The sequence below is a fragment of the Mastigoproctus giganteus genome, chromosome 12 (genome assembly GCF_048544385.1).
Source record: "Mastigoproctus giganteus isolate SK-2022 chromosome 12, ASM4854438v1, whole genome shotgun sequence".
NCBI classification, from domain to species: Eukaryota; Metazoa; Arthropoda; class Arachnida; order Uropygi; family Thelyphonidae; genus Mastigoproctus; species Mastigoproctus giganteus.
In genome coordinates, this window is record NC_143586.1 from 63,234,438 (window position 1) to 63,248,529 (window position 14,092).

At 36.4% G+C, this 14,092-nt stretch overlaps 1 protein-coding gene across 1 annotated transcript in view; it reads right to left on the reverse strand.

Annotated features, from left to right (window-relative positions):
- Positions 1 to 14,092, reverse strand: part of Mdh1 (malate dehydrogenase 1) — a 64,886-nt gene that overhangs the window by 11,698 nt on the left and 39,096 nt on the right. The window contains exons 4-5 of the mRNA XM_090386903.1: positions 9,928 to 10,103; positions 5,615 to 5,737 (exon numbers count right to left, since the gene is read on the reverse strand). Of these exons, the coding sequence (XP_090243029.1) occupies positions 5,615 to 5,737; positions 9,928 to 10,103 (299 nt within the window). The remainder of the gene's footprint in view (positions 1 to 5,614; positions 5,738 to 9,927; positions 10,104 to 14,092) is intronic.

Sequence of the window (14,092 nt, forward strand, 5' to 3'; positions counted from 1 at the left end):
CTTATCTTGGAAGCTACTAGGCTTTACATACCAACTAAGAAAAATTGTTCAAGGTTTAGGCCAAAATGGATGTCAGATGAATTAATGAGGCATATGGCAGAGAAGAAAAATGCATGGGATACTTACAAATTAACACATGACACAGAAGCCTATGATAGATACAAGTTGATATGCAACCAAGTTACAAAGGAGGTTAGGCAGGCGAAGGCAGATTATGAGAAATCATTGGCAAGGGATGCAAAGAAAAACAGCAAAGAGTTTTTTACTTATGTAAACTCTAGAAGGAAGGGGATGAATCAGATTGGTCCACTTGATATTGATGGGTCAAGTGTTGATGATCCTGCTCAGGTAGCTAACAAACTAAATAAATATTTTGCATGGACATTCACACATGAGGAGTTATTCAGCGAGGGGAATGCCAGAGGTGTATTCAACTCTAGCAGTAAGCTACAGAACCTTGAAATAACTGGGAGTAAAGTGGAGGAGAAATTGTTGAAGATAAACACAAGAAAGGCACCCAGGGTGGATGGGATCTATCCAGTTATATTAAAGGAGGCAGCAAAGGAAGTAAGCAAACCCTTAGCCATAATTATGAGAGCTTCCTTGGACTCAGGGGAGGTACCCATAGACTGGAAATGTGCAAATGTGACCCCAATTCACAAAGGAGGATCAAAGGCTGACACAAGTAATTATAGACCTGTGAGCTTAACTTCTGTTCCAGGAAAATTAATGGAGGCACTGGTTAAAGAAGCACTGCAGGATCATTTAGACAAGACTTCAGTTATAGCTCGGACACAGCATGGTTTTGTTAAGGGGAAGTCTTGCCTGACCAATTTGATTGGATACTATGATGCAGTCACAAAAGAACTGGATGCAGGGAATAGCTTTGATATTATATACTTGGATCTTAGAAAGGCTTTTGATACTGTTGCACATGGAAGACTGCTACACAAATTGGAGCAGTGCGACATTGGAGGCAAATTGCTGCTATGGATAAAGGGGTGGTTGAGGGGGAGAAGACAGAGAGTGGTAATCAATGGACACTGCTCATTGTGAACTAATGTTATTAGTGGAGTCCCTCAGGGCTCAGTGTTGGGTCCATTATTGCTTTCTGTATTTATAAATGATATTGATGATGGTATATCAAACTTAATGTCCACGTTTGCAGACGATACAAAGGTTGGCAGGACTGTCAAGGACACTACTGACACTATGCTGCTGCAACAGGATCTGGAAAGGTTGAGCAGATGGGCTGAGAGGTGGCAAATGAAGTTTAACATTGACAAATGTAAAGTACTACACATGGGAAACGGCAACCCCAGAGCAACGTATCAACTCTGTGGTACTACACTGACAGTGGTAGAGAATGAAAGGGACTTGGGGGTGGTTGTGCAGGCAGATATGAAGTTCTCTGAGCAGTGCAGACGGGCTGCAAGAGTAGCTCATGGAGTATTGTCAATGATATACAGGAATTTTTCCAGCAGGGATAAGGAGGTGATTATTCCCTTGTATAAGGCAATGGTCAGGCCACACCTAGAGTACTGTATACAGGTCTGGAGGCCTCATTTCAAGAAGGATGTAGAGCTGCTGGAACGAGTACAGAGAAGGGCAACAAGATTAGTGAATGGAACAAAGGGGTGCTCTTACGAAGAAAGGCTTAAGTTTTGCAAATTACAGTGTCTAGAGACTAGGCACCAGCGAGGTGATCTGATAGAGGTGTATAAAGCCTTGAATGGTTTGACCATGCTCAATGCTGATGGGATTCTTCCTCTAGCTCAGAATAATCACCTGAGAGGGCATAAATTCAAATTGAGGAAAGACAGATGTAGGATAGACGTGCGGAAATTTGCCTTTAGACAGCAGGTGGTTGGTTGGTTGGTGGAACAGACTTCCATCCCTTGTCGTGGAGGTTGATAGCCTAAATAAGTTTAAGGCTCAGCTGGACAGGTATTTTGAACGAACAGAGGGGTGAAGTGGAAGTGGGTTTTTTTTTTTTTTTTTTGGCTGATGCTGCATAAGCTTGCTTTCTTGCATCAAACGCCTCTACTAGTGCTAATGCTAATACCAACTAAGAAATATTGTTCAAGGTTTAGGCCTAAATGGATGTCAGATGAACTAATGAGACATGGCAGAGAAGAAAAATGCATGGGATACATATAATTAATGGGTGACATGCAAGCCTATGATAGATATAAGCTGCTCTGTAACCAAGTCACAAAGGAGATTAGGCAGGCAAAGTCAGATGAGAAATCTTGGGCAAAGGATGCAAAGAAAAACAGCAAAGAGTTCTTTACCTATGTAAACTCTAGAAGGAAAGGGATGAATCAGATTGGTCCACTGGATATTGATGGTTCAACTGTTGATGATCCTGCTCAGGGGCTAACAAACTAAATGAGTATTTTGCATCTACATTCAAACATGAGGGGAATTCAGCGAGGGGAATGGCAGAGGTGAATTAAACTCTGGCAGTGAGCTAGATGATTTTGTAATAACTGAGAAGAAAGTGTAGGAGAAACTGAAGATAAACGTAAAAAAGGCACCTGGGGTGGATGGGATCTATCCAGTTATATTAAAGGAGGCAACAAAGGAAGTAAGCAAACCCTTAGCCATAATTAAAAAGTGCAGTATAAAAAGAAAAGGTGAATACAATTGCTTGCTCGCATTTTGGATACTGCTGCCCTCGTAAAGGAAAGCCAAGACGACTTCAGAAGAACAACATGTCATAGTACCACAATTGTTGCAAATTGCATTGAGTATATCTTCAAACAGGCCTATGGGGCTAGGAAATTCTATACTGCAATAATTAGACTCAAACACCAGCCAAGAGATTAAAAATTTTACTATAAAATAAAATAAAATACAAAAATAAAATACTATGATACAATATCGGGAGACTAAACTATTACAATAAAATAAAATAAATTACGATAAAACAATTAAAAAACAATACTAAAATTGTTAAAATTTGTTAAAATACTGGAAACTGCTGTCTCCTTCAACAGTGTACTATTACTGCAGTGACACATCCTTAAGTAGCAGGCCCATGGCACTCAAACATGTGATTCACCAGGCACATGGTCGGTATTTCCTACGTGCGCATCGGAAACTGAAGTGGCTTGGGAGCGTGTCAAACGGAACCGGTCATCCCGTCTGAGGACAACCGCCTCCAACAGGGGGTGTAAACACATACCCCTGTCCCTGTTAATAGTATTATGACTGGATGAACCGGTTCGCAAGCCCTCGAGCCACTTGCGTTCCCAAAATCCATGGGCACTGTCAGTAACGACCGCGGGAGAAGCAACATCGGATCTCCCCTGAGGATGCGTTCATTACTGACCGTGCCCATGGATTTTGGGAATGCAAGTGGCTCGAGACTTGCGAATCGGTTCATCCAGTCATGATACTATTAACAGGGACAGGTGTATGCGTTTACACCCCCTGTTTGAGTCGATTGTCCTCAGATGGGATGACCGGTTCCGTCTGACACGCTCCTGAGCCACTTCCATTTCCGATGCACATGTGGGAATGTGCCTCGTGAATCACGTGTTTGAGTGCCATGGGCCTGCTACTTAAGGATGTGTCACTGCAGTAATAGTACACTGTTGAAGGAGACAGCAGTCTCCGAAAGCTCCGGTATTTTAGCATAATTTATTTTATTTTATTGTAATAGTTTAGTCTCCCGATATTGTATCATAGTATTTTATTATATTTTATTTTATAGTAAAATTTTTAATCGCTTGGCTGGTGTTTGAGTCTAATTATTGCAGTAAATTGCATTTAGGTTGGCTGTGGGATTTTTGAACATTTATTGTGAAGTGTAAAATAATTGATAATTAACTGTGTTTTGTATCATTCAATAAGTCAATGAATACAAACAATTTATCATTCTTTAATACCACTCATAATGGCTTTGGGCGTGCCAGTTTCAAACAGCTGTATCTCCATATCCAAAAGTTCATATAGACATATCTATATGAACTTTTTTACTCAGAATAATCGATACTATAACCTTCTAAAATATTTACTATTTCTCCTGAATCATCCTGTGTAAGTATCACTGCACAAGTTCCATAGACCAATTATTACTCTAAATTATTTGGAGATTCAACCTTTTTTTAACATTCAGTTCATTTTAAAAATTAATAGAAATAATTTATTCAACTAATAAAAAAAATATCACGGCAACAGGAAAAAAGATTTGCTTGATTATTTTTTTTTTATACCTTTGTTCACTTTCATATAACTACAGTAGAGCATTGATAATCCAAACTAATTGGGCCAAGGGTGGTTCAGATTTCTGATTTGTTTTGATTTTGGAACTAATCAAAAAACTGTTTGCAGACTTAAAAAAAAAAAAAAGCGTAGTAAGTTTAGAAATAAAAACATTGGCTTTAACATCTGATGGACCGCCTAATTTTTTATTTAAATTCAGCACCTTTTCATACAACAAAGATCCAGGTATGGTTTCTCCTAAACTTTATATCTGCATGAACCACAAATAAACAGCATCTTCAAGAGATGGTCATTAGCTGTTTTCATAGTTTTTTTTTTTTTTTTGCACCATCTGAATCAAGTCTCAATGCAAGCTTTTAAAATTTTTTTCTTGTTGTTTTTAATGTCTGTTATGGTTGACTTTCCAATCTCATAAAATTTTGATGATGAAGACCCACTTTCTCCCTTTGAAAGTATTTTTTAAATCTCAACCTTCGATTCAATTGTTAAAAATTTCTGCTTCCTTTTAAAAAGACAAAACTACAGTGCAGTAAAATAAAATTCTGTAAAAACTCCAGAATCTTTTTACTTTGTATCTCATTTGCACTTATCGTGTTGGTTGCAATTTCTGCGTGCAGTGTTCTTTGTTATTCATTGACTCATCTTTTTTTAGTTTTACAACCCAAAAAACAATGTCAGTGAACAGAAATATCAAATTAAAAAGTGTTGTTTAGTTAGTATTGTATGTATATTAATTAAGCTGTGTGCATAAGTGCAAATTTATTTTAATTTTACTAACCTGCGTGGATAATATTCTTTCGATTTTCACATATCGTTTAATTTTGTTAATTGGTAAAAAAAAAAAAAGGTGTAAATTTGTGCTTTATATCTTCATTTTTATAGCCAGTGGATAATGTTCCTCAATTTTTACTTATTACAATTGCGGTTTAATAGAATCAAAATTCAATTCACAATAACGTTATTAATCACAATAACCAGCTTGTTTGTTTGTTTGTTATTTGGTTTTTAGGAGCATTAGCAACTAAGGCCATATTGCTCTGGGATATGCGGTGGTCATTCCCTGACCTTTCTGCATCCTCCGTATTTGGTGGTGATGGGCTCGAACCCAAGTCTAATCAAGAAGTGTGTGTGCTAAACACTGCTGCTCCTTCCCACCTGGCTACGGAGGCGCCACAATAACCAGAACTTACTGTAATTATTTTAAGGCACCACCAGCATAAAAAAATAAAATAATAAAATAAAATAAATAAATGCAGGCTCGTTTGGATTATCGACGTTTCAAATTTCTGACGTTCAGATTTTCAAAGATCTACTGTATATGTACAAAATATCTGAAATAGCAATGATAAAATTTGATATTATGGATTAAAAAGTATTTCACCTGAGCTTTGGCTCTGTTCTGATCAAGCCTGGTCATAGCAGAAAAATTCTCTCTGGGAATTGATGGTGCATATTTGCTACATATCAGAGCATTAGTATTTGCAGGATTTCCAACGACAAGAACCTAATTACAATAAAGAATTTCAGTAAGTAGAAATTTACGTTTGGTGGGGGTAAAAGTACTACATTATATTCTTAATGGTAAAATAGTTTATATTTAAAACCAATAAATAATCATTCTTAATGCTCAATCTGATAAATGTAGTGGTTGCAATCTGTTCAGAGGTGTTAAATAATTATGAAAATATATTACTCCATAAAGTATGAGGAGGGCATAATACACATTTGTGCAAAATATTTCAAACATTTTACCCTCACGCACTATAAAATAACACATCCATTGGTGAGTTAAGATTGATCTTTATCATTATCAGCTTCATCACAATATGGGTAAAACACAATGGAGTTCCACATTAGCTGATATAATAGGGATCATCTGAGCCCCTGCAGTGTGCTGCTCACACCCAAGCAATATTATGTAACATTAATTAAACAGTATCATGTAACAACAGTCCCATTAGAACTAGAAACTTAATATTATACCATGGCTGCTGCTATGTGTAATCCTTTCCCATGAAAACAATAGTTACAAATATTGAATTACTAATTGTGCACAAGATGCACAACTGGTATATGTATGCAATTTATAATAAACAGTTTACTGTATTCAGTTTTTTTTTTTTTTTAAGCATGGAGAGTTGTCAAGACTTTTCTGGAGTCTGCTGAAAAAACAAATTGAAGGAAGAATAAATTGTGAGAAAATACAAAAAAAAAAAAACACCATTGATTTTTACATTTACTATGTAAATATACTGAAAATAATCAACTCTAAAAAAGCAATAGTTAAAAATAATTAAATCATTTATAAGGAAAGCACGAATTTAACTTAAATTCATGAATTTAACTAAACTAAAAGTATAATTATAAAATATTTACATGTCTAGGAGCAAAAAAATTACACAAATTCATATGCAAATTAAAATATATTGGAATATTAAAATAGATATATAATTAGAAGTTAAGAAAAGAAAAAAAAGTTTTACACCAGAAAAGTCATATTTATCTGCATTTTCCACTACCACCAAAGACTCTTCTTGTCCAGCACCCAAAAACAAACACAACCAATGGACATGTGAATATTTATTTTTAAATCTTCACTGCATGCTTTTCTGAAGCTTTTTGACCCAGGAATGAAAACTACAGGATTGAGTCAATCTGGATTGCAGAGGGCAGAGACAATTTTTTGCTTCCTTCTCATATTATCCTGAAAGAGGCCTCTGAGGTCGGGAAAACTCATATCTAGGAAATAAACTCATACACCGACCATTGAACAAAATTTACTGTAACTAAAATTTTTACAAAAAGTATAAAAATATAATATAAAACAAATTATTTACAATAAACTAATGACTGTACATTACGGAATACTAAAAACTGTAATAAAAGATCGTTTACAATAAAATAAGCTAAAATATAAAATTAAAAGCGCTAAAAACCTGGAGCTTTCGAGAGCGTCAGCTCTCTTCTTCAACAGTAATATAACTTTCTGCAACATCTCCTTAAATAGCAGGATTACAGTACTTCACACACGTGGTATTTCTCCACGTGGTTCAATCGGCACATGGTCAGAACCGGAAATGTCTCGGGTACGTGGCAAAGAAAATCGTTCATCCGAATTTAATACAATTGTTTCAAAAATAGGATGAATACGCATGCCTCTATCTCTATTCATGGTATTCTTACTGGATGAACCAATCCATAAACCCTCGAGCCATTTACGCTCCCAGTATCCGTGTGCATGATCCAAAATAATAGCGTCCTCCGGGGAGATCTGATGCTGCTTCTCCCAAAAATGTTCGGCCACGGCAGACTTACTGTAGTCAGCAGTTCTTATGGCATTTAAATGTTCCCCCAGGCGATCCCTAAGCCGCCGTTTTGTTTCCCCCCCACATAACACTCCCCACAATTCGGGCATTCTATTCTATAAATAACTCCACTACTGAGATCTTTTGGTATACGGTCTTTGACCTGAGACCCAGCTGTGCACAGCCTCCACCCAGGAAGCTGTACACAGCGTGTCTTATAACCCTGTAAAATTCTTGCAGGGATGTATGCGGTGGTTACCGGGACGAACGACTCCCTATGCTCGGACACCCCTCTACTATATCTATCCAGGATCCTCTGGGGGTATCCGCACTTTCTAAGTTCTGCAGTGACATGATCACACTGTACCACTTCTGAGGATAAAGGAAAGAAATTAATCGTGTCACGGCAGAACTTAGAAAGTGCGGATACCCCCAGAGGATCCTGGACAGATATAGTAGAGGGGTGTCCGAGCGTAGGGAGTCGTTCGCCCCGGTAGCCACCGCATACATCCCCTACTATCCGGGCCTTACTGCACATCTGGCAAGAATTTTACAGGGTTATAAGACACGCTGTGTACAGCTTCCTGGGTGGAGGCTGTGCACAGCTGTGTCTCAGGTCATAGACTGTATACCAAAAGATCTCAGTAGTGGAGTTATTTATAGAATAGAATGCCCGGATTGTGGGGAGTGTTATGTGGGGGAAACAAAACGGCGGCTTAGGGATCGCCTGCCTGGGGGAACATTTAAATGCCATAAGAACTGCTGACTACAGTAAGTCTGCCGTGGCCGAACATTTTTGGGAGAAGCAGCATCAAATCTCCCCGGAGGACGCTATTATTTTGGATCATGCACACGGATACTGGGAGCGTAAATGGCTCGAGGGTTTACGGATTGGTTCATCCAGTAAGAATACCATGAATAGAGATAGAGGCATGCGTATTCATCCTATTTTTGAAACAATTGTATTAAATTCGGATGAACGATTTTCTTTGCCACGTACCCGAGACATTTCTGCTTCCGGTTCTGACCATGTGCCGATTGAACCACGTGGAGAAATACCACGTGTGGAAGTACCGTGAACCTGCTATTTAAGGAGATGTTGCAGAAAGTTATATTACTGTTGAAGAAGAGAGCTGACGCTCTCGAAAGCGCCAGGTTTTTAGCACTTTTAATTTTATATTTTAGCTTATTTTATTGTAAACGATCTTTTATTACAGTTTTTAGTATTCCGTAATGTACAGTCATTAGTTTATTGTAAATAATTTGTTTTATATTATATTTTTATACTTTAATTTTAGTTACAGTAAATTTTGTTCAATGGTCGGTGTATGAGTTTATTTCTTAGATATTCCTTCTCATATGGCTGATTTAGTCAGCTGCTGGTGAAAGTATTTGACATCATGACAGTTAATGTGTTAAGTAACAATTTATTATGGTAAATGAAAAATGTAGTTATATCATTAAATTAAATTTAATGAAACAAGTGAATTATGAAATAAGTACAGCAAAATAATTAATGCTGTTAATAATTAATGTTATCTATTAGCAGCATTAATTTTTTTGCTGTCTTTATTTCACGGTTCAAGCGTGTCTTAAATTTAATTTAAGATTTATTTTAGTTACACCCATACTCTGGTGACAGAAAACACATTCATTAGCAGTAAATTTTGACAATGACCCCAAGGGAAATTAATTAAAAGGCTTTTAAGATTTCTTTAAACTATTAAACTTTATTCCATGAAAATTAATGGTATACAGATCTCTAAGTGTCATGGAAGCCTATGACCACAACTCAAAACTCAGATTCTTTAGGGATTGATGATGACCCACAATAACCAACCATCTTAAGGTGTGTTGGCTACCTTACGTCACTATATTACACCCAACCCTGACATTTCTTTGGCTCAGTGTCATTTCTAGGACTTCATTTCTTCAGAATTTTGCCCACTGTTGACTTGGGAATACTTGAAATCAGAAAAATCAGATGCACAGACATTTTCCCCCTGACAACCATCATTTCCTTCTGAAATTCTGTTAGCTCTTTTCACATTCTCATCATTCATTATAAATCCTTGAAAGAGCTGATCACTTTTATAGGAGAAAATACTTGCATTTGCTATTTCATAGTAATCAGAAATGGATGGTATTCATTGATTTGAGTGTATGTAAAGGAGAGGAAAATAAGAGAAACCCAAATAAAATGACATTGCGGTAAAATATAAAGAGTAATAATATAAATGCAGTTTTGTTTTATTTAAGATATTCCATGATGTATAGTAAAAAAAAACCAAAAAAAAAAAAAAAAAAATTGAATGAATGATCATTACCTTCTGAAGTATTGCAATTTCTAGACAAACATAACAAAAGGACAACTTATTATAATTTTTACCTTAACACTTTTCTTTGCAAACTGGTCTAATGCTTTTCCCTGACTCTTGAATATTTTTACATTTGCTGCTAGTAGATCCTTTCTTTCCATGCCTTCTCTACGTGGCATAGCACCCACTAAGAATGCTGACTCAATTTCAGTGAATGCTGCTTTCTCATCTGTAGTAGGTATAATATCTGAAATTTAAATTTAATGTTTTCATATAAAGTAATAGTCACAAACAAACACAATTTGTTCAAAAAAAAAAAAGTTTTTTGAAATTTTCAAATTGATTTTCAAATTGAAATTTTCAGTTGATTTATAAAGATAAATACTGCAATTATGTTTTTTGTCATCTTCTAATTCTTTTGTAAATATATTCAGTGCACATTACAAATATGGTACAATAATTTTTTCTGCTCTGTTAAAATGTAATATTTAACACAGTGTGTATATATATTTTTTTTTTATGAAAACCCCAAACATGAGAGGTATTAGAACCTATAGTACTTAGTACTGTGCTGGGGTTGGAGGTTGAGAAGACAAGAGAAGATATTTGTTGACATTAGACTTTAACTTCTGTAGCCTGTAATTTTCAGGAAAGGCATATGAAGGAAGTTTGTTCCAGAAAACGGCAGTTGAATGAATAAACGAGGAAGATGAAAAGTTGGTTCTGGGAGTTTGAAGTTGGACAGTAAATGGATGTTGGCTGGTGGCGGCACGTGTTCAGACTGTTTTGAAAGAGAGAGCGGGAATTATAGAAGCCAATTCAGAAGAACAATGCCCATGGAAGTATCTGTAGAAAAGGCATGCAGCAGAAACAGTACATCTATGAGACAGCGAGTGGAGAGAGACTATTAAAGATGAGTCATTAATTAACCTAACTGCCCTCTTCTGAACGGAATCTAGAAGCCTGAGAGAGAGGTTTTGGGGCACCGCCCCAGATGTGTGGGAACAATATTCCATGGTAAAGCGGATTTGCGATCTGTACAGAGTGAACAGCTGTTTGGAAGAAAAGTAATGCCGAGAGCAAAAGAGAAAACCAAGTTTTTTAGATGCAGGAAGCAATATTTGTAATGTGCTTGATGCCAAGAGAGATCAGAAGTCAGGGTAATCCCCAAAAGAGATATATCAACTTGCCTAGAAATCAGAGTGTCACCAAAGATAAGCATAAAAGCAGAAGAATCCTTTTTGCGAGATATAAGACAAGACTGCATTGAATCAACTAAGTTGCCTTTGCCCCACTGGAAAATTACCCGGAAATCAGCATTTAAGGAATTAGTAGCGGATATTTGAGAAGCTGAAGCTAATTGAGCAGGGCAAGGTTTCTCAAAATGGAAAGTGGAATGCAATGTGCTATCATTGGCAAAACTATGGATAGGATTACCAGTCAATGGAAGAAGGTCATTAAAGTTGCATAGTTTTGTAGAATAAAAATAATAATGGAAAACACTACTTCTGTTTTACATATTTCTAGTGTTCATTAATATACAAGAGGAAAAGAGTGGAGGAAAGAACTGAACTTTGGAGGACACCAGCATTAGCAGCAGAGAAATCAGAAGACAGAAAGCCATCTACCATCACCCTCAGTGAGCGATCAGAGAGAAAACTGGATAACCAATTACAAAAGAACAGGTGGCAAACCATAAGATGGAAGCTTGTAGATATATTATCAAGCATAATATATATGCATATACTTTTTGATGGCAGTCCTTTTCAAAAAAAAAAAGCCCCACAGATTTAAGTAATATTTGAGTTGAATTTTATTCTGCAATTGGATCTGTGGTCCAATACACAAATACACTATGGTCAAAGACCAAAATAATGTATCTGAAAGGATTTAATATGTATGGTTACTTCAGGAGTTTATGCCAGACAAAAAAAAAAAAAAAAAAAATCTATCTGGGTTAGACAGACACTTCTTTTCTATTAGGGATTTGGTTTTTAGGAGCATTAGAAACTAAGGCCATATTGCTCCTGGATATGTGGTGGTCATTCCCTGACCTTTCCGCACCCCCCGTATTTGGTGGTGACGGGGGATTTGGTTGTGTTATGGTTTAATGGTGCATGGACTACATTGGTCATAATGCACCAGTCATATGGTATGATGTGTTTCAGAGGTGTTTACTTTGAAATCACGTTGTTCCTTTTAGCTCGATTCATACTTCATTGGGTTAGTCTGTTGCTTGTGTTTACTTCCTTAAAGGAGGTGTTCTATTAGGGAACCACCAAATCAAGTGTTTTTTTCAAGTGGTTTAAAAGGACAAGAGCTGACGATTTCTTGTAACAGGAAGATAGTGTGATAATATGAATGATAATGAAGAAGTGTAAATAAATGAAATCTAAACTGCATAAAAAGTTTAAAATACTGAACTTTTTGTGCAGTTTGAAAAACATGATTAAAAAGATAACATTTAACTTGAAGTTATGGAGTATAGATTAAATTTGAAACTAGAATAAAAAATCCTCACTATAGCACATCCCAGTGCAAGAAATAATTTGGCAAATGCAGCTGTTTCTAAACATAAGCTCACTGAATTTGTACTTTTTTTTTTTATTTTATTTAAATAGTTAGGTCAATAAGTTATAAAAAATTTACCATTACACATGCAGAGAGAGTTGTTTGTTATTTGGAGCATTAGCAACTAAGGCCATATTGCTCCGGGATATGCGGTGGTCATTCCCTGACCTTTCCGCAACCTCCGTATTTGGTGGTGACGGGCTTGAACCCCGGTCTAATCAAGAAGCGTGTGCTATGCTCTGCTGCTCCTTCCCACCTGGTTACGGAGGCGCCTGCAGAGAGAGAGAGAGAGAGAGAGAGAGAGAGAGAGAGAGAGAGAGAGAGAGAGAGCACGTACTTTAAAAAACTAAAAAGTTGCTTTGTTTATAAAAATAATAATGGAAAACACTACTCCTGTTCTACATATTTCTAGTATTCATTTTGCCAGTTATTTATATAATTTTCTGTAATTGCAAATTTGAATATTACACAGCATTTCTCATAAAGCTACTTAAGTTTCATCATTTTAAACATCTAGCAAACATGCTTACTCATGATTAACAGTATCATTGAAACAGCTGTTAGAGTGGTGACACTTTTCAAAAAAACAACAAAATACTTGTTGTTTTGAAGACCACTATTTACTTGAGAGAAGTCAAATTACCCATTAAAAGGCAAAGTTGGCTGAATGAAAGAACCAGAACCATGTTATAAAGTTCCATGCAAAGTGCCCTTTCGCATAATAGAACAGAAACAGAGGGATAGAAGCATTACTTTCTATAAATTCTAATAGTGCTTTTTTGGTGTATTGGTATATTGCAGATGAACTGAACAAGTACTTTCTATTGATATTTACAGAAGAAAGATGTCACAATGAGGAGAAATTGTGTAAATGAAGCTGGAAAACATGAAATTCACAATATTGAAATTGGAGATTATTTATTAGAAACTTTCTGGCCTAAATGCAAGTAAAGCTCCTGGAGTTCAGGGCATATACCCAGTAATTTTGAGGGAGGTAGCAAGAGAATAACAATGAACCATTAAGGTTTATTATGAGGGCATCACAGGACTCTGGAGAGATTCCTTTAGATTGGAGGAGTGCCAAAATATCACCAATACATAAAGGCAGTTATAAGAGTGAAATGGATAACTACTGACTGGTTAGTGACTTCAGTGGTTGGGAAAATCCTGGAAGCACTGATTAAGAACATAACACAGCATTATTTAGATAGAAATGGAACTCCAAAGGAAACACAGCATGACTTTGTAAAGGGAAAATCATGTTTAACTAACTTGGTTAGCTATTTTGACAGAATCACTCAAGTTTGATGTAAAAAATAATTTCAACAAAGCACTTGACTCAGTCCTGCATGAGAGATTACTGTATAGGCTAGAAAACATTGGAATCAAAGGGAAAATCCTTAGATGGATAGCAGGATGGCTACAGGGCAGAAAATAAGGGTTATAATTACTGGTTATCCTACAGACTGGGATAAAGTAAGTGGGATTACCAAGGTAATCCTTGGTAATTTAGTACTGGGACCACTTGTTTTTGATTTTTTTTAATGACATCAATGAAGGGCTAGAGGGTGTGATGTCAAAATTTGCAAATAATGTTAAATATCAGAAGAGCAGTTATTGATCAGCACTAAGCAGAGCTTCTTCAGGGCAACTTAGTCTTCAGGG